Raw genomic sequence first — 20,743 nt, 5'->3', positions numbered from 1 at the left:
ATCAAGGAAAGAAGCAACTTAGAACTAAGGAGAAATTTCCTGACAGTTAGAACAATTAATAAGTGGAACGACTTGCCTTCAGAAGTTGTGAATGCTCCAACACTGGAAATTTTTAAGAAAATGTTGGATAACCATCTGACTGAGATGGTGTAGGGTTTCCTGCCTGGGCAGGGGGTTGGACTAGAAGGCCTCCAAGGTCCCTTCCAACTCTGATGTTATGTTATGTTATATGTTATGTTATGAACAAATGTACTAAATTGGAAGCTTTGCGGGAAAAAATAAGTGGGGGAAAATGGGAGGGAAGTCAGTCATCTTTCAAAATACTCTGCCTATTTCTTTAGTCTTTAAAAAGTAAAGGGATGGAGGACCATCAAATAATTTTCAAAATTGAAAAAGAAATGTTCGACTGCCAGCTTTACTGACAGAGAATACATTTTCAGAAAACTTCGAGAAAATTTAGAAAAACACTTAGTTGGAAAAGACCTCATAAAAACTTCCCAATTAACGTTTCCTCCTCCAAATATACAATATTTTTAGAACCAGGGAGAATTATTTCCTTAAGATTTAAAACTACCATGGCAGATTTTAACAATGCAAAGCAGCTAGATCAGCCTATTTGCCATGAATTGCAGATTTTTTACCCAGATTGGTTAATAATAGAATTGCTTGCCTTCTTAATGCACTTAGAATTTATGCAGAAAATTTAGATCAAGAAATAGCAAACTACATAATTAGTTTTTGTAATAACATGGGCTGTACCTCCTCACCCTGCATCACAAGATTTTTCATATGCTGTTAGTTTTGAGGGTTCAACTGTCAGAACAATGGATTACCGTAAATGTCCACATTTGTGTCTAGCTTCAAATTTACTGCAATATTCTAGAAAGTCTTCATCATTTTGATTTCAGATGCTGGTGTAGCAGGCTTTTCCTAATTCTTGATTTTATTCTTGAGGTTCTGTCAGCTCTAAGTTTAAATCCTTTCCAGAGTAATCTGAAATTTGAAAATGAACCCATTGACCTTCTTTGTGTTTGATAATTAATATAACAAAAATCAGAATTATTCTGATACTTATGTCACCTCTAGGTTGTCATGATGCCATTTGTATTTTAATCCACAATTGTACTATATTAATTAAAAGCCACTAGTGTGGTATTTGAAATGTGACAAACTTTAGAAACATATCTAAGACTTGGCTCTATACTTTCCCCCCCTCTTTATTTATTTAATAATAAACAAAAATAAAGCAATAGTAAAATAAAAAAAGGTTCCTTTTTGCTTCAACAAATCTTTTTAAGATTGGTAAAATTGATGCCTGGGGAAAGGATTATTTTTTGTTTCAGTTTAGGACCTGAACAATTGTAAAAAATTGATATTTAAACTTGGAACGTTCGATAGGGGAATAGGAAATATAATAATAATGTGACCCGATCAGTAATTGTTTGAGATACATATTTCTTTAACTAAGCAGACAAATAGAATGACCAAAGGCAGGCAAATAGGCAGTGGGAGGGGGACCCCTTCTGACATCCTGCTGCCATCCCTATTGACTTTGTTTGTAGGAAGCTGGTAGGAAGCATTGGAAATGATGATTGTGTAACCATGGCTGAGTGCAGCAGCACTGAAACAGCCACAACTTTGCCAAATTTCAGTCCCATAGGAGTCATTTAATGCAGGGGTCTCCAACCTTGGCAACTTTAAGACTTGTGGACTTCAACTCCCAGAGTTCCTCAGCCAGTAAAGCTGGCTGAGGAATTCTGGGAATTGAAGTCCACAAGTCTTAAAGTTGCCAAGGTTGGAGACCCCTGATTTAAAGTATACTGATTCAAAAATTGTTGCCCTATAGTGCAGGTAGTCCTTGACTTTCAACTATTTGTTTAGTGTAAAGTTAAAACGGCATTGAAAAAAGTGACTTATGACCATTTTTCACATTAACGAGCATTGCACTATCACACAGTGATCAAAATTCGGGAGCATGGCAACTGGTTTATATTTATGATGGTTGCAGTTTCTTGGAATCATATGATCACCTTTTGCAAACTGCTAACAAGCAAAGTCAATGGAGAAGTCAAATTCATTTAACAATTAAGCTGCAGTAATTCACTTAACAAGAAAGGCAAGAAAGGTTGCAAAATTGGGCAAAATTCAGTTAACAACTTCTCACTTAGTGACAGAAATTTTGGGCTCAATTGTGGTTGTAAGTCAAAGACTATCTGTAAATTGTTTCTTCCAATTGAAGGTTTCGATAAACAGTCAGGCATGAAAGTTTTAGTAGCATATAGTTTGTGGTGGGCAGAAAGAAACCTTTTCCTGAATTTCTTACTTGATTTCAGGCTCTATTCACCAGGTTACAAAAGGTACAGATTTTAAAAGGATCTATATGTCATAGTCTGGATGACAAGACTTCAGGATCAAAAGAAATAAAGATTATACCCTAAAGCAGGGGTCTCCAACCTTGGCCACTTTAAGCCTGGAGGACTTCAAAGCTGGCTGGGGAATTCTGGGAGTTGAAGTCCTCCAGGCTTAAAGTGGCCAAGGTTGGTGACCCCTGCCCTAAAGGGCAGCCATATAGACAACTGCTGAGCTTCAGATTTTCTGGTAATACAGAGAAATGTTCTCATCTTTTAATAAATATCATTAATGATCCTCAAGAGTGCAATTGTCAATTGCTTCCTATTATTGTTGTTATTACTATTATCTGAAATAATAAGACTTAAAATAAAGTGGTAAGTTTTGTTCTTTGCAGCTGCAATCCAGTGAGTGCTTTTTTATTTGAAACTGAAATATTTCCACTAGTTTCAATTGATATTTTTAATGTCAACAGTTTTGGCGTGGGCAGGAGTGAAGCAAATTCTATTCTTGTTAACTCCTAGTGTGAACAACAGCATATTCAATCAACTTTCAGCTGTAGCCTAGCTAAGCAGGCACTGAAGCTAACTAGAAGTTTTGGTCTACCATTGTAATTTAGCCCAAATAGCCTGGTGAACGGACATTGTGGCAGGTGGAGCCCAAGATATCTGGAAGGAATTAAATGAGGAAAGTTGTACTGTATAGTCTAAACGTCTCTGGGGATGGAGAAAAAATGGTAAAGATGGCAGATCTAACCTAGGCTAAAAGTTCCCCTTTTTTAGTATTTGTGACACTGATGCACATACAAGTAGTTCTTGGTATAAAACCATTATTGAATCTGGAATTATGACCATGTCATTGCAGTCGTAATTGAGGCATCAGGGGAATGGATTATGATAATTTTTATAGTGGTTGTTAAATGAACACCATGGTTATTAAGTGAATGCCATGGTCATTAAGTAAATGTGATGGTAGTTAAATGAATCCACTTTCCCAATGAGGATTTTTTGGTGGAAACTAGGAGTAAACACTGGAAACTGGCAAAAAAGGTCACAAATCATAGTTATATGACCATGGGATGCTGCAAATGGCCATAAAAGTGAGCCAATTGCTAAGTACCCAAAATATGATCACATGACCATGTGTGTGGGAGGGAGCTGTCGTACTTCTAAAAATGGGGCATAAATAGCTCTGGGGAGATCTATTATAACTTTGAATGAACATTAAGCAACTGACTGTAAATCAAGGATTGCCTATATACAAGTAGCAAGCCTTTGAGCAGTTGCACCTGTCAACTTTTCACACACACTTCTGTACTACTGATACCAGGAGGAAATCTCATGCTGATTTTGAATGACTGATCCTGACAAAATCTTATGTCTCAGAAACATATTGATCTCTGGATCCTCCATAACTTCTACATCAAGAGTTTGATATGCCCATAATTCTAATTAAATTATTAAATTGGTTTTCCCAACCCTGGCCCATAAGTTGGTGACTGATATTTTTCCTTGCTGTTGAGTGTGAAAGGAAATACTGTCTGGGAAACAACTGCTGCCCTCAATCATGCAATGAACCTCATCAGACAGCAAGATGCCCAGTCCCATTTCTGAGGCTCAATAAATTATCCTGTGGGAACATCACAATCTGTATCAGTGTATTTTTCCTCCAAATTGATGACAGGAGGAAAACATGAAAATGCCTGTCTGGACCACAGCTTTCCAAACTGGGAAAACTGCAACATTCAAATTCCAGGATAACCAGATGGGGTCTATGAGGGAAAACAAGTTCACTTGAGCATGTACAGTGACAAAGGTGAAAATGATGGTCACCATCTTTACTGGGAAAAGTGCCTTGGCCAGGGAACACTCTCTTCCAAGAAACAAACCCATTTTGTTATGTCCCTGCCCTGCCTTCCCTTCTCCTTTCCCTGAGCGAAGTCAAAGCGTGGGTGGAAGAACAGGAACACTTTCCTAATCTGCCCTCCCCCCCACTCCCGCTGCCACGGACAAATAGGTTTTATTTAAATTTCTTCTGGAAATTGGAACTTTTATCTTTTAATCAGTTGTCCGCCTGGTCTAGATGAGCTCGTTGTAAGGTAGATATGGAGTAGATTCCGTTACCAGCAGCTTTCCCGCAACATTTCCTGCTCAGATAGTCTCCGGAAGAACTGAACGATTGCAGCCTATTCCAGAGTTATGTGGAAGTAAGCCCCGCTGTGCAAAACTTACACAACTTTCTTCCATTCAAGGAAGGTATTCGAAGGGACCTCTTAGCGCTTGGCTCATTCGTTAGGTTTACGCACACAAACCCTTTTCTCCGAGAAAGTTCATGACTTCGAAGTGGTTTCCATAAGTATAACACTTCCCACGTGGCTGATTTATGGGAAGCAAACCACTAAACCGAGAAAAACTCGGCGTGCGAAGACGCCTGCACTATCGCGCTCAAAAATTAGTCGTTGGCGACGCCGAAGCAGACGGCGCTAGGACCCCTTCCGTTCCTAAACAGCGTCGCGGCCGCGCTGTGCCTGTTGATAAAAGGCTCGCGGCGGCGTTTTGACGTCACGGGGAGTTAATTTTAAACCTGGACAAGATGGCGGAAGGAGACGCGGCTCGGTACGGGCAGCGAGAGGAACAGCCTCGGTTTCAACCGGACCTGACAGGTAACTAACCGCCTGCTTCAGCAAAGGAGCGCCGGCATCCTCGTTGAAGGCAGGTGACGGATTTGGAGCCCTCCGTTTCTTCTCTCCGGGGCTTCTCTTAACCGTAACGGCTGAGGGCAGGAATCGCTTCCCTCGGGGGTCTCCGCGTGCGGGTGACGGGTGTCGCGCCAATTGCTGTGGCAGCGCCTGGGCGAGCGAGAAGACAGCGGCTCGGTCCTCCTCTCCCTTCGGAGCGACCGTTTTTCACGCAGCGGTGGACTAGGAAGCGGGAGGTTGCCAGAAGGCCTCGTCCCACTCCCCGTGGGGGAGGTGGGTGGCTAGGTGTCTTCTCTGAGAGGGGCGTTGGTTCTTGAGTGTAGACTGTGCCGGTGGGCAGCAAGAGACAGGGAAGCTGAGAGAGGAAAGAAGCCAGCAGGCAGAGTGACCCAGTGTGGCAAACGGCCGCCGTTGCTGCTGCTGCTGCTGCTGCTGCTGCAGCTGCAATGAGGGGAAAAGACGCGAACTGGCTCGTTGGCCTATTTAGTGGCGAAGGGGAGCGCCGTGGCATATGTTTTGCCACTGGGCTTCACTGTAAGGAGGAAGAACAGCGCATGGAATAGGCAAGCGTGGGCTCTGTGAACTTGATAGAAAGGGGGCGGGGGAGCTTTCAGCGATCCATGGACACGGGATCTTAATACCCACGAGGGTGGGTGAGGAATTGCTGAAATAGGCCTGGCTCCTTCCTGCCTTCGCGGCTATAGCTGCTTAAAAGTCGGAGCGGGCGTCTTTTGCAATGCCGCCGAGCGGTATTATGTGGCAAGCATCAACTAGCGTGTGTCAGAGGAGTGAAAGGAGGCAGGGTCCCACGTGGTAGGGCCGGGCTGGTCCATGATGCCTGCCCGATTGTAGCTTTCATGATTACTTTTTGAGTACATGCAAATAGCTTCAAGAGCCTACTCAGTGTCACTGCTATGGTGCATTAGACTGGGAGCACCAGTGTTTCAAGCTTTCAAGGCTTACCTAGACATGGGTGATCAAACTTGAGGGTTTTTTTGCATGCAGAACATGTTCTTTTAGTGTGTAATTAGAATGAATTTGGGCAGCTGAGTTGTTATTTAATAGCACTGAAAGTAGTATAAATAATCAGCATAAAATAGTGGACATAGTTGCTTCTAGTGCATAGCACATTATATCATGTAATATGGCAGTGTAAAGTATTACAAATAAATTATGGTGCTGCACTGTACATTGCTAAAATATTGTGTCAAAGTCTGATGAAAGGAACAAACTATTTAAAGCAAATATCGTCTGGTTGGCAACTCTGATAATGGTGGCTGCAGTATTTTATAAAAGGATTTTTTGAATGTATCGTTTACAGCTGGCATATGTGACCTAGTTTTAAATACTTCCAAGAATGTTTCTCCTTTGAGTACTGATTGGGTGTTTTGTTACCTTGTGTCTGGTTTTTGTAATTTGCTTATGGCAATCTTTGCATGAAATAGAAGACAAAGGCATATGGACTTTAATTAAAAACTGGTGGCTTTATTTTTCCAACCAAAATGGCCTAAATTGGGAAGTCAAGTTTTGCTTTTGTATTCATGTGATAAATGTGTATACATATTTGTTGTCAAGCCGCTAGGGGAATATGCTTGTATAATGCTTGTTCCATATCTCTCCATAAATAAATGTGACAATTGATACTGAGCTGACAGTGGGATTTGTAAGTTAGAGAACATTTTAGTATAAATTTTGTCCTAGAGTAAATTAATTGAAGTGAATTTTTTGAAAGCATCATAGAACTCCTGGCCAATACCATTTTTATAAGTATTTTCCCTTAAGAAAATTTGTAGTGGTATATTTAGCTTCCTCAAAATATAACTTTTTCTAGTAGTATACTAGGAATGTAGTTTGTATCACTTAATGGAAAGTTGTTGAATTTGTATTTATGGTTTTGTTTAGATTGTATTTTTAAACCTATGCTCAGCTCAAATGGATAGGCTGTCTTGAACACGGGACTGACTTTTCAGTAAAATTTAACAATTATGTCCCCAGATATTGTTAGATGCTATTTTCCTAAATACTGCACAGAATGTATAAGAGAAGATAGCAATTCTTTCAATGTTTATGGATTTTGGAAAACAAAGCTAGCAATTGTTTTCTCCTCTGTAAAGTAAGAAATTCAAAATTGGGTTGGAAATGGTATGTAGGAATTTTTTTACAGATTTATTTCAGACATAGTCAAATTTGGAATTTTTGGCATTGTTATGCTTACAAATCAATTTTCAGCTTCTTTTTTAGTAGAAGCAAAAAGTGTATAAGCTGCCAACTAAATCATTTAAATTATTGTAACAAATGTTACTGTGCATTGCTTCTCTCGGAATTGTTTGTGTCATGTATCTTACTAGTGTGCTGATAGATAATTCCATAATCTTTTGAGTGACTTTTTAATAATGAAATTCAGTATTTTGAACTATTTTTTGCATTTTTGGCTTTTCAGAATGGAAACATTTTAAAGTACTTTCATAAAGCTTCTTACCCAATCCTAATAATCAATCCAATGACAGTGCTGATAAAAGTTTGTGACATCCTACTTCTGTGACTCAGGGTTTTTTGTAAGTGTCACAAATTGATCAAAACAAGAAATAAAATTCAGATTTCAGCAAAAGTACGCAAGCTCATTCATCCCACCAAAACATAGTCATAAATATGATTTTTGTTTATAAAATAAGTACCGGTATTTGAAAATTAAATTGTACAATTCTGTAATTGTTTTATTTAACATACATTATAACATGAAATTTAATTAAAAGTATTTCTTGCCCATCCCTTAAGCCAATGAATGCATTAATTTATTCATAAAGTGGGTTCCATAAATTCATTTATCTTTTTGGGAATCAGTTTCAGAATTTGAGAATCTCTATGGTTAGGTTCATTAACTACAGGCAAAATAAATAGTGCTGTTATCTAGATTTAAGAACATAATTTGCTGTCTTGAAATTTTATTTTATGCCACTTTTTACAACCGGTATTAATGATATTTTGAATTGAACTAAATTTTAAAAATACCACAAGATTGTAAAACTCATTTTTAATGAAAATTTGAATAACTTTCTAAAGTACAGGTACTTATGACCACAATTGAGCCCAAAATTTCTGTTGTTAAGCAAGACAGATGTTAAGTGAATTTTGCTTCATTTTATGACTTTTCTTGCTATAATTGTAAAGTGAATCACTGCAGTCATTAAGTTAGTAAATGGGAATTAAGTGATTCTGGCTCTCCCATTGATTTTGCTTGTCAGAAGGTCACAAAAGGTGATTACATGGCTCTGGAACACTGCAACTGTCATAAATATGAACCAGCTGCCAAGCATCCAAATTTTGATCATGTGACTAGATGGAGATGCTGCAAAGGTTGTAAGTGTGAAAAATGGTTATAAGTCACTTTTTTTAGTGCCATTGTAACTTTGGTCACTAAATGAACTGTTGCATATTGAGGCCTACCTGTAGTTTTCTGCTCTAGCCATAATTTCTGAATAGAATAAATCAATTAGGTTTGTTGTTGGCCAAACTCATTTATATTTTATCGGGATTAAGTATCAGTTTGCTATCTTTCATTCATCAATTATTGTCCTAAGATATGAAGCCAGATGAACCTAAGAGATCTGACACCTGTATTGATTCCTAATTAAACCAACACAGACTTATGCAGCTGGCCATGTACTGATCAGGCAGTTAAAAATAAACAGCTGATGATGAAAACTAAGAGGTCCAGCAGAGCTGACTAATAATCCATCCTTTCAAGTTACTTTAATAAATTATCCTCCTAGGGAGAGAGAATAGCCTATATATTTACCACTTGTTTACTGCATTTACTTACATACTTTGCCCTAAAACAGGAGTGAATCCTTTTTCTCTAATACTATTTTTTGGGAATTGATGTCTTTTTTCCCCTCTTCCAGAGGCCAGGCTTTAAAGAAAAAAAAGATATGTTTTACTGGAAGTCTGACCTGCTCTCTTCTATCAAGATTTTGAAATTAGTCCAAAGATCACATGAAAGTAGCTCAAGACCTGCATACAGCTTAAGGCTGCAAGTCATACTCTGTGCTATGTAAAAAGAAATAATTGTTTCTTACATATTGTAAGCAGCTATAGAAAAACTGCTTATTAGTAAATACATTATTATGCCTCAGAGCCTAGGAACTTGCATCTTTTTTTTTTTAAGGAATAAGCTAATATTAGTTTAGAAATCTACTAGAGGAAATTAGGGCAAATGAAGGGCATGGAAAGGAGCTGAACAATATCCAGGGGAAAGAAAACTGGAATAAAGTTGGCTGGAAAGGAGGAGTAGGTCATACATCTAGAAGTATTTTTTATACTAATGTCTATAATACAGTGGTATGGAAGAACTGTGCAGAATTACATTTTAATTTTCAAAAGTAGTAGAATTTACTAATGTAAAGCAAGCATGTAAAAACCTTTAGTCTATCCTTCATTGTTATTTCTAAAATCTTTGTCTAAATAGAGTTCTTATATGGGGCCTGCTTTTCTACATGAAGTCAGCTGGTAGGAAAGGCTAGTCTATGATTGTCAATTGAACCTTGCACATAATATCACTTTAGAGATCTTTTTCTCTTGGCTTGTGAACTTTTTAATGTTAGCTGCAAGTCCTAAATCAAGGAGAGCTTAGAGACTTATTTCTAGCTCCCAGGTTTGTTTGTTTTTTGCTCAGAAGATGTGTCTAAATAACATTTTCATTTCTTAATTGAAAGTATTTTGTTTAAGAAGTATTTTTCCATCAGAATAAATATATGCACTTATATAACTATTACAACAAATGAAATGCAGGTAGAGTTATGACCACAATTGAGCCCAAAATTTCTGTTGTTAAGTAAGACATTTGTTAAGTAAGTTTTGTCCCATTTTACCATCTTTCTTGCTGTTGCTAAGTAAATCACTACAATTGTAAAATTAGTAAAAAGGTTGTTGAATCTGCCTTCCCCTTTAACTTTGCTTGTTAGAAGATCATAAAAGGGGATTACATGACCCTGGGAGACTGCAGCCATCATAAATACATGCCAGTTGCCAAGTGCCCAAATTTTGATCATGTGACCAAGAGGATGCTGCAATGGTCATAATAATGAAAAACAATCAGAAGTCACTTTTTTCAATGTCATTGTAACTTTGAATGGTCATTAAATGAACTGTTCTAAATTGAGGATTACCTGTACTTGCAACTAAACAATTAATGTTATCAAGAAGTATAATGCATATAAGCCTTAAAATTGTATACCAAAGAATTCCAATATTTATACAAAAGATGAGCAAAACCTAATTAAAAAAAATTATAACCAAACCACTTACTTAGTTACAAGTGATGCAGTCTTAACATGTACATAATTTGGGAGTGAAGCTTGCCGGTTTGTAACACCTCTCTGAGTAAATATATATGATTTTCAGTGTTAAATGCTGTGATGTCCAGGGTACAGATAGTCCTAGACTTACAACCCTGATAGAGCTTGCCCATCACGGTTGTAAGATATAAAGGTGAATCATCATGTTCACAAGTGAGTCTGCAATCATTAAGCAAACCAGTGGTTTGTTATGGATGTGGTTTTGCTGAAAAGCAGAAGTCTTCATTTTTGGCAACACTGCCAAAAAATGTGTTCACATGACTGCTGTGAGTAAAGTCATGAAAATTAATGACGTAAAGAATAAGATTGTAGGAATCTGTCCACTGGATAAGCTTGCCTTCTTTAGGTTGTTTCTTACCCCATTTCTATCTTAATAAAAACATATGGAAGTAAAATTAAATATCCATGATTAATCATTTAACTTCCCATGGAATATATGTACATATATAATTTATTTTGCAGAAATTTTTAACAGTATATGTGATTAAAGGCATTGATTTCATTTAAGCAGCAAATGGTGAAGTAATATGCTTATGTTCAGATAATTAGCCTAATTCTTTGAAACAAGCTTATGATACTCTTAAAAGGATTTGTCTATTCTGCTGTCCCTTGATCTGTCTGAATTTAATCCTGGATTCTTAACTAACAGCTATAGCCAGGTGTGTCTTGGCTTCATGTGCCAGGTGTGTCAGGGACTATAGATTAGTTTATGGATGCATATATCTTAGTTCCATCACATTTTTGGTTATACATGGACTAATGCCATGTGATCTGTATTAGTTATATTTGGAGAAAAGCTATGTGATCTTCAAAAGCTTCAGTTGGCTGGATTCAATTTCAACTTGTTTCTGGTTCCAGTTCAAAACTATGGCAATGACTTTTAAAATATTTTCTATTTTAGGTCTGAAAAACCTCCGCATTTATTAATTAAAATTATCCTTAGTTTCAAAGAGACTTGAATAGGATCTTTATGAAAACTTGACAAGAATTTCCTTGAAGGAGAAATTTAACTTGCTCACTTAATGGCTTTATACTGCCCAGTATCCTTTCTAAGAAAAGTGAAATCTCTTGGATCAGGTGGATTTCAACTTTGTGGGAAATACAGGTAGTCGTTGACTTAGCAGTTCATTTAGTGACTTTTTGAAGTTACAATGGCACTGAAAAAAGTGACTTATGACCGTTTTCCACACTTACCACCGTTGCAACATCCCTATGGTCACGAGATCAAAATTCAGATGCTTGGCAACGGACTCATATTTATGATTGTTGCAGGTTGCAGGATCATGTGATCACCTTTTGCGGCCTTCTGATAGGCAAAGCAAAGGGGAAGTCAGATTTATTTAACTGTGTTACTAATTTAACTACTGTAGTGATTCACTTAAGAACTGTGGCAAGAAAAGTCATAAAATGGAGCAAAATTCACTTAACAAATGTCTCATTTAGCAACAGAAATTTTGGGCTCAATTGTGGTTGTAAGTTGAGGACTATCTGTACTATTGTTCCATGTATTTTCATTATTTTGTTCTGTTGTATTTCTGTTCGATTTTTTTAAAAAAATCTGTTTCCAACTTTTGTATTGATTCTGTTGCACTTTTGGAGTACTTGTTCCAGTTCTGGGTGCTTCATTGGGACAGCTAGAGTACCACTTGAAGGATTATCAAGATCACAAGGGGTCTGAAAAGCTAGGTTTGTGAGAAACTATTATAGCAATTGGCAACTTTTAGCCTACAAAGGAAAACATTGAGAGAAATATGATCACAGTTTTCAAATATCTAAAAGGCTGTGACATACCAGAAGGGGCAAGCTTCTTCTATGTTGAAAGTGAGGGCAGGCTAAAGAATGGAAATTAAAAGAAGGGGCTTCCTGGGTGCAGCAGTTTTGATTATGCTGCTGGAGCATTCCTGAGTCACAGCATATTTTTCCCCAGTCTCCCGGAGCTCGTGTCACTTTGCAGTAGCCCTCCAACTTGCCAAGTCTAATTATTTAAGACTTAATTAAGATTCTGCGTAGTGTTCTGTTTTTACAAGCCATCTTTTCTTCTACAGGTAGTCCTTGACTTATAACCATTTATTTAGCAACAGTTGAAAGTTACAACAGCACTGAAAAAACTGATTTACATCTGGGCCTTTAACTTATGGCCATTGAAGCATCCCCATGGTCAAGTGATCAGAATTTGGACTCTTGGCAACTGGCATGTATTTACAGCAGCTGCATATCTTGGGTTCATGTAATCACCATTTGCAACCTTCCCACCAGGCTTCCAACAAGCAACAGGGAAGCTGGATTACTTAACAATCATGCGATTGACTTAACAACTACAGTGATTTGTTTAACTGTGATTGCTGCACCATCTCAGTGAGCATGTGGTCACATTTTGTGTGATGGCAACTGAGTCACATTTTTGACTGATTGCAGTATCCTATGGTCATGTATTGCAATATTTGTAGCCATTTCCAGCAAAAAATTCACATTGGATTAGCTGAATTTGATTTATGACCATGTGATTTACTTAATGACCACAGGATTCACTTAATGATTGCAGTGTGTCACTTAACCAGCATTGTAAAAGTTATAAATTCAAGTTTGGAGACACAGTAACTCAATTTACAACCATAGTGATTTACAATCAAAATTCTGGGCTTAGTTGTAATCATAAGTTAGGGACCTCATATAAAAGTTTTAAGACTTGTAACTTAATGCACCTATTTGTATCTCATTCCATAGAAAAATACAAAATGCACCTCTGTTCCCTGCTGGTGCTGTGTAATTATTATTCTGTCAGCATTACTTGGAAGATAAAGAAAAGAAAGACTTGAGGAAAGTTTGGCCTCCTAAAGCAGAAAGATTTTTTCTCCCCTACAACAGCTTGATTTGGTTTTTCTCATGGGGTATTTTGCTCTATAATATCGTATCATTGTCCTAAAGATAGTGAGTAGGTTAACATTATGATTCTTTGACTTTTGGAATCAATATTTTAAAATTGGAAAAAGCCACACAAGTCATTGAATCCTGACCCCTATTCAATGCAGAATCCAAATTAAAACATCCCAGTTAGCTATTTAACCTCTCTTAAAATTTATCCAACAATGAATGGTCTAGCACTTTTTTGTTTAATTATTGAACTATGCTTACCTTTAGGAATATGACTGAATTTTTTTTTCTATGAGACCAACCAGATTCTATTTTAGGATTGGAATTAGTTGAAGGAACTGCTACCACTGAAGCTATGTTATGACTTTTCATTCTGTTCAAGTGATTTTAGCGTAATTACTACTCCATCTAAAACACTTGTAAACCAACATACTTGAAAGATGCCAATATGTCATTTAGCTTTCTGCTGATGGAGGAAACCCATGCTCTCTTTTTTCACACAGACAACATACTCAGCTGCTTTGAAGCCTTTCTTTCTTTGATCTCAGTGCTCTTTACCCTGGGTAGGAGCTAGCTGGTAATTGAACCAATTGTCAGTTTAGTAAAATCACTTATCTCCTTAGCTCTGATTTAACTTCTTCGGCAGGAGGTTGTTGGCTGAACCTTGAACTAGAACACTCCTGTTAGAGATGGTGAATCTTCAACAATTGTTTTGCAAAAGTCTTGATAAAATTCCACTGAACTATAAAAGCAGAGATGCTGAATAAGCGTCAGACACTGTCTTTTAATATTTTATTTAATAGTAATAATATATTACATTTATATGCTGCCTTATTCCCAGTGACTATTTTTATAATAAATATTACTATAAAATTTATTATTATAAAATTATATTTAAAACATTGCTTACCAAATTTAATGGACCTATCTAATTTAGTAACAAGTCAGTTTAAATGTAAAATAACAAATATGGTTAATTTATAAGTAAAAATTAAAAGAAGGCATTTCTTATAATTTTGAAAAGGAAACTGAGATAATCCATCTTTCCATCTATATGGCAAGGAATACAAACTTGTGAGCAGCAATCAATAAAAACATAGAATATAGAATAACAGGGTTGGAAGGGGCCCTAGAGCTCCTCTAGTACAAGCTCTTCCTTACCATTCTGGGCAAATGGTTGTCCAATCTCTTCTTGAAAACCTCCAGTGATGGAGCACCCACTACTTATGGAGACAAGCTATTCAACTTGTTACTTGCTCTCACTGTCAGGAAATTTCTCCTTTATTCTAGATTGGATTTCTTTGATAATCTTCCACTTATTACTTCTTGTCCTGATCTCTAGTGCCTTGGAGAATAGGTCAATCCCTCTTCTATGTGACAGCCCCACAAGCATTGGAAGACTGCTATCATGTCACCAATAGTTATTCTCTTCCTTAGACTAGACATGCCTAGTTCTTGCAGTTAACTGTTCATCATACAGTTTAGCCTCCACACTCTTTATCTTTGTTGCTTTTCTTTGCACTCTTTCTGAAGTCTCAATGTCATTTTTGTATCGTAATTAGAACTGGATCCAGTACTTCAAGTGTGGGCTTACTAATGCAGTATAAAATGATATTATTACTTCATGTGATCTTGATACTATCCCTCTGTTGATGCAGCCTAGGGCTGCATTGGCTTTTTTTGCACACTGCTGCATCATATTTGTCCAGTAAGACAACTAGATCCCTCTCACAGTCCTACTGTTGAGCCAGATACCACCCGTTTTATACCTGTGCATTTGGTTTTTCTTGCCTAAGTGTAAGATCTTTTTTCACCATCAAATTGCATTCTGTTGGATAGGGCCTAGTGTTCAAGTCTGTCAAAATCCTTTTGTATTTTGAGCCTATCTTCTAAATATTGGCTATTTTCCACAGCTTGATGTCATCTGCAAATTTGATGGCTTCTATCTCCTCATCTAAATCATTTTTGAAGATGTTAAAGGATACTGGGCCTAGGACAGAACCTTGTGGTACCCCACTTCATTCTTCCCTCCATGTAGATGTAGTTCCATTGAATATTACACATTCAGTGCAGTTGATCAGCTAGTTCTGAATCCACTTGGTGGTGAGGCTATCTATCCCACATTTTTCTATTTTACAAGAAACAGATTGTAATCTACTTTGTCAAATGCCTTACTGATATCTAAGTAAATTACATCCTCAGTATTTCTCTGATCCACTAATTTAGTCATTTTGTCAAAGAAGGCAATAAGGTCATCTGTCATGATGCGTTTTTAAAAAATCCTCATTAACTTCTAGTAATAGCTTTGTTTCTAGAAGCTTGCAAATCTGCTGCAGGATTTTCTGGGTATTGATGTCAGATTAATTAATCTGTAGTTTCCTGCATCCATTTTTCTCCATTTTTGAAGATTGATACTTCTTATGCCATATCCGTCATTGGACGTTGGTGATCATGTTGGTGATCCTATTGGAACTACATCAGCTTTTTTTCATGCCTCTGGTATTTCCCTAGTGCTCCAACAGCTTTGAAAGATTTTGTTCAGTGGTCCCATGATCACATCTGCCAGCTCTTTCAGTATTCTGGTATGTAATCCATCTGGTCCTGGCAATTGGAACTCATCTAAAGTTAATAGTGTTCTCTCATCATTTTCTTGCCTACTTTGATTTGTATTCCTGTTCTGTCTTCTGTGGTACTATTTTTGATAGGTTGGACTATTTTTTCCTTTTGCATAAAGATAAATACAAAGAATGAATTAAATAGTTTCGCTTTCTCTGTGCTACCCATTACTTCATTTCCATCTTCTTCCATTAGTGGACTGATAATTCCTTTGACTATTTTCTTGTTTTACTTATGTTGAAAGAAACTTTTAAAATTATTTTTGGCATTTCTTCAGTCTAAGTTCATTCTATGCCTTGACTTTTCTTCTGGTTCCCTCCTTTACTTTTTCGATGACAAAGTTGTCTGCTAGATTTGTCAGGAACCTGTTTGATCTCCCACTTTGTGCACAGTTGTCTCCTAGTTGATGTCATAGTAAACTCCCCCTTTACTATTGTAAATTGATTACATTAATTTACAATTGATAATTGATTAGCAAAAAATGATTTATTCCCTTGCTTCATTGGGTGGTCTGTAGTATACACCTATGGCAATTTCATTCTTTTTTCCTCTTATAGTAACCCAAATGCATTCAAGGTTTTAATTCTTGGTTATTTTTTTAAATTTCTGTATCAGTGTAGTTATTTCTTACATATAATGCAACTTCACCTCCTCTTTGGTTATGTCTGTTTCTTTTGAACAATTTAAATTCTTCTAGCAGTATGTTTTACTCATGGGTTTTATTCCACCAAGTTTCAGTAACAGCAACTATGTTACCATACACTTGCCTCATGTATTAGGACTTCAAGTTCTCCCTGTTCTTTCCTCATACTTTGAGTGTTAGTATAGACATCTGAATCCTTTGTTGTTGACCCTGCATGTGCTTCTTAGGTCCCCTATTTTATATTTGAGTTTCCCTTTCTTTTCATCACTTGATTTGAGGTTTATGCTTGGTTAGGATTAGATCCTAAAGATTGGTCTCCTTCCTGTTCCAGTTTTAGTTTAAAGCCCTTTGGATAAGTCAAAAGCAATTGTTTTCCAAACGTTCTTTTCAGCTCTTGTGAGGTGTAATCTATCCTGTGCCAGAAGCCCTTCATGTGGTCTTATATTTATATACTATACTAACACTTTGATACCAGGTAATCTGAATAATTTCTTTGAGGTGAAACTTTTACAAACATTTGGAATGTTCACAGATAAAATGATTTCACAGTTACATTGTCTCATTGTGATTCATTGTTACTGTTTTTAGAACAAAAGTGTTTGTTTCTTCCCAAAAGAAATGGCTTAAATTTAAATTTTTAAGATTTTTAAAACCTTGAGTTAATATATATATGCCCAAATCATTATTCAGCACAATTTAATTAGAGCAAAGGGCTCTATGAAAAGAGACTCCTAAAACAATGGTTGAATTCATTATTAGAATAGTGTTATAAACCTGAAACAGTAGTTAAACACTTCTGCTAATAATTGATGGTTTAGCTGGTTCACATATTCTTGGATTCAGACTGTTTTAGGAAGACAATCTGGGAACTGAATTATTAGCTAGCCACTATTAAAATAAAATGGCATAAAAAAGATATAATGTAGATATATTTGCAGTCCTTCAGCAGATAGCAGAGTTAAAAGACATTTTTACCAAATAAAAGAATCCATTCAATTGGGCAGAAGATTTATAATCCTATAAAATGTGTGTGTGTGTGTGTCTGTCTGTCTGTCTGTCTCTGTCTATCTATCTATCTATCTATCTATCTATCTATCTATCTATCTATCTATTTTCGTAGGTTTTCACGGGCATAGGTATGTAGGTCTTGGCATTTTCAGGTCTTTTCCCGTGTAAGGTTGAGAGTGTCTTGGCGACGTTTCGACGAGGTCTCACTCATCATCTTCAGGCTGGTGTCTTTGGCTTTGTGCTTCTCGAGCAAAGAGTGGTCTGAGCTGCCGTCTCTCTATAAATACTGGTGGGGAGGTGGGGAGTGTTGCTGTGAGCGGGTTGGTTGGCTCTGTGGTTGTATCTTGATTGGTAGATGGAGTGGGTGTTTGCAGATTGGTCGAGGCGGGGAGTGTTGCTGTGAGCGGGTTGGTTGGCTCTGTGGTTGCATCCTGATTGGGATGCATCTGCTCAAGACATCACATCACCGAACTTCAGAGGCCACAACACCAAAGCTCAGGAACAAAAGACCAGGACCACACCCATACAGGATGCTACGAAACAACCGACCAATCTGCAAACACCTACTCCACCTACCAATCAAGATGCAACCACAGAGCCAACCAACCCGCTCACAGCAACACTCCGCACCTTCCCACCAGTATTTATAGAGAGACGGCAGCTCCGACCACTCTTTGCTTGAGAAGCACGAAGCCGAAGACAGCAGCCTGAAGATGATGAGTGAGACCTCGTCGAAACGTCACCAAGATACTCTCAACCTTACACAGGAAAAGACCCGAAAATGCCAAGACACACACACACACACACACACACACACACACACACATATATATATATAGCTTATACTCTTAATGCTGTAAGCTGCCCAGAGTCACCTTGCGGTAAGATGGACAACAAGCAAATTTAATAAACAGAATAAAAATAAATATTCAGGTTATTATAGAAACTAGGAACATGATAGTAGATACTTGATACAATGCTTAAAAATATGATAACAGACAATTAAAATCCCAAAATTACAGCATGTGAGACATGTCTATTAGGGAGATATTTATTTATGTGTTCGTTTGTTATATGCTTCCTACCTCTCTGTCAAGGCGACTCTGGGCTTAAATTGGAAATATAGGGCTTGAACAATTTTTTTTTATGGAGGATGATGATAAAGTTTTCATAATATGTCAAAATGGTTTGTACTACTAGCTTTGGGACAGTATTTCTGTATCAGCGTCTGGGTCACAACATAGTATTTATACAGATACATAGTAAAATAAAGAAATAGGTCTCAAATATGCTTGGTTTAAATATGTCTAGACCTGAAAAGATTGTAGAGTCTTGCCTGTTTCACTTGGCAACATCCTAATTATATGGCTCTAAATTTTGAAATCCATAGAATGGAGAATTTGTGTGGCTTGTGTAGATATTCTAAAGTATATAAAAAATAATACTACAAAATAGTAATAAGAAGCCTGTACTTCATTTTTCTTATACATACAGAAGATATCAAACAGAATAGTGTATCTAATATTATCCAGTTATTTCCTAGGAGAGAGCTATGAGGATGCAGAAGAGAACGCCTCTTTGGATGCTGATGAAGTGGTTCCTGAGAAGCCATGCCCAGTACAGATAGTTCTTGCTCATGAAGACGATCACAACTTTGAACTAGATGAATCAGCATTGGAGAGAATCTTGCTTCAGGAACATATAAGAGACCTCAACATAGTAGTAGTTTCTGTTGCTGGTGCATTCCGTAAAGGCAAATCATTTCTCTTGGATTTCATGCTTAGGTATATGTATAACAAGGTGGGTAACTGAACTGCTAAACATTTATACTACTTTGAGAATAATTAACAAAAGTGTATTCCTCTTAAAATTTGTTTTATTGTGCTCCAAAATGTCTAAAGATTTCATATTTCTAAACATTATTGGGAGAATTTGAGGTATATATAATTAACATAGCTAATTAATGTTAATATTAATTAACATAGTTGGCAACCATACACGAGAATAAAAAAACAGTAGGCCATTTACACAGGAAGTACTTGTAACTAAGTAATACTTTATTGTAGTGGAAAAGATTCGGTTCAAAGTTCTGTTATTTTTTCCAGTATCAGTTTCGCAATCTATTGCAATGATAAGATCTTCTAAATTACTTATGAAAGATAAAATGGAATGGGTTATGATAAATGAAATAGTTTGTTCATAATGGAACATTTTTGTTTAGAATGCAGTATAAGTAATTTTTAAAAGTTGGGGTAAATGGGAGTTCAGTATTTGATAAATTGAGATTGATGCTTCTTATGTTTTAATATGAGTATTTGCTACTAGGAAATAAGAGCTGCAGTTGAAAAGAACACTGTATATATGGTACTGAGAGAGGGTTTCTTACTGCTGTAGACTCCTAGCATACTAGCAAAGAAAGTTGAAAAAAGTTCCTTAGGGGCCACTTGTTCAGTGATTATTTGAATTTACAATGGTGCTGAATAAGGAGCTTGACTAGTGCTCATGCTTATGTCAATTTCAACAACCCTGTGGTCATGTGATCATTCACAAGGTTTTTTTTGTTGGTTTCCTATAAGCAAAGTCAATGGGGAAGGTGGCAGGATATTGTAAATGCAAAGATGCAACTACAGTATATGAATCCTTGTTTAATGATCTGCTGTGATTTGCTTAACAGTGACAACTGGGAGTGCTGGAATTTCTGTTAAGCTGTAGGGCCTTGTGACGTGTTTATAGCCACATCATTTAAGGCAGAAACTCAAATCCCAATTACTTTTGTTAAATGAGGATTACCTGTAACCTAAATTGTTACTCCTGTTAAGACACCTATTTCCTTTCAAATAGACTACATCTCCTTTGACTTACCCTATCTCCCCTGACAAGAAACCAGCTATGTGTCAGGAGGACTATGAAGGATATGTTTTTCAGATTCTGGGGTCAGTAATGCAAGAACTATAGGGAGAAGTATGAAGATAGAAAGATTTGCAAATATAGGAAAACCCATTAGAGAATTTCATGTATTGCTGAATTTTTAGGCTTTATAAGGAATGTGTCACTTGTATAATAGTATTAAAAATCGTCGTAAATTTTCCTTCATAAACAGGAAATAGAACTAGAAAAGTTTGTGAGTTAAGTGTGATAATTTTTAGTCCTCAGGTTATGACCACTTGTGATTGACCGTACTTAACGAGCTCAAATCAGAGGTTG

At 36.9% G+C, this 20,743-nt stretch overlaps 1 protein-coding gene across 1 annotated transcript in view; it reads left to right on the top strand.

Moving 5' to 3' along the window:
* The first annotated feature begins 4,877 nt into the window (after window positions 1–4,877).
* Window positions 4,878–20,743, top strand: part of ATL2 (atlastin GTPase 2) — a 40,575-nt gene continuing 24,709 nt past the window's right edge. The window contains exons 1-2 of the mRNA XM_058165039.1: window positions 4,878–5,011; window positions 19,083–19,339. Coding sequence (XP_058021022.1) covers window positions 4,942–5,011; window positions 19,083–19,339 — 327 coding nt within the window. The 5' untranslated portion in view covers window positions 4,878–4,941. The remainder of the gene's footprint in view (window positions 5,012–19,082; window positions 19,340–20,743) is intronic.

This window comes from Ahaetulla prasina, chromosome 1 (genome assembly GCF_028640845.1).
Source record: "Ahaetulla prasina isolate Xishuangbanna chromosome 1, ASM2864084v1, whole genome shotgun sequence".
In the NCBI taxonomy this organism is placed as follows: domain Eukaryota; kingdom Metazoa; phylum Chordata; class Lepidosauria; order Squamata; family Colubridae; genus Ahaetulla; species Ahaetulla prasina.
This window is presented reverse-complemented; position numbering and strand designations above follow the sequence as displayed.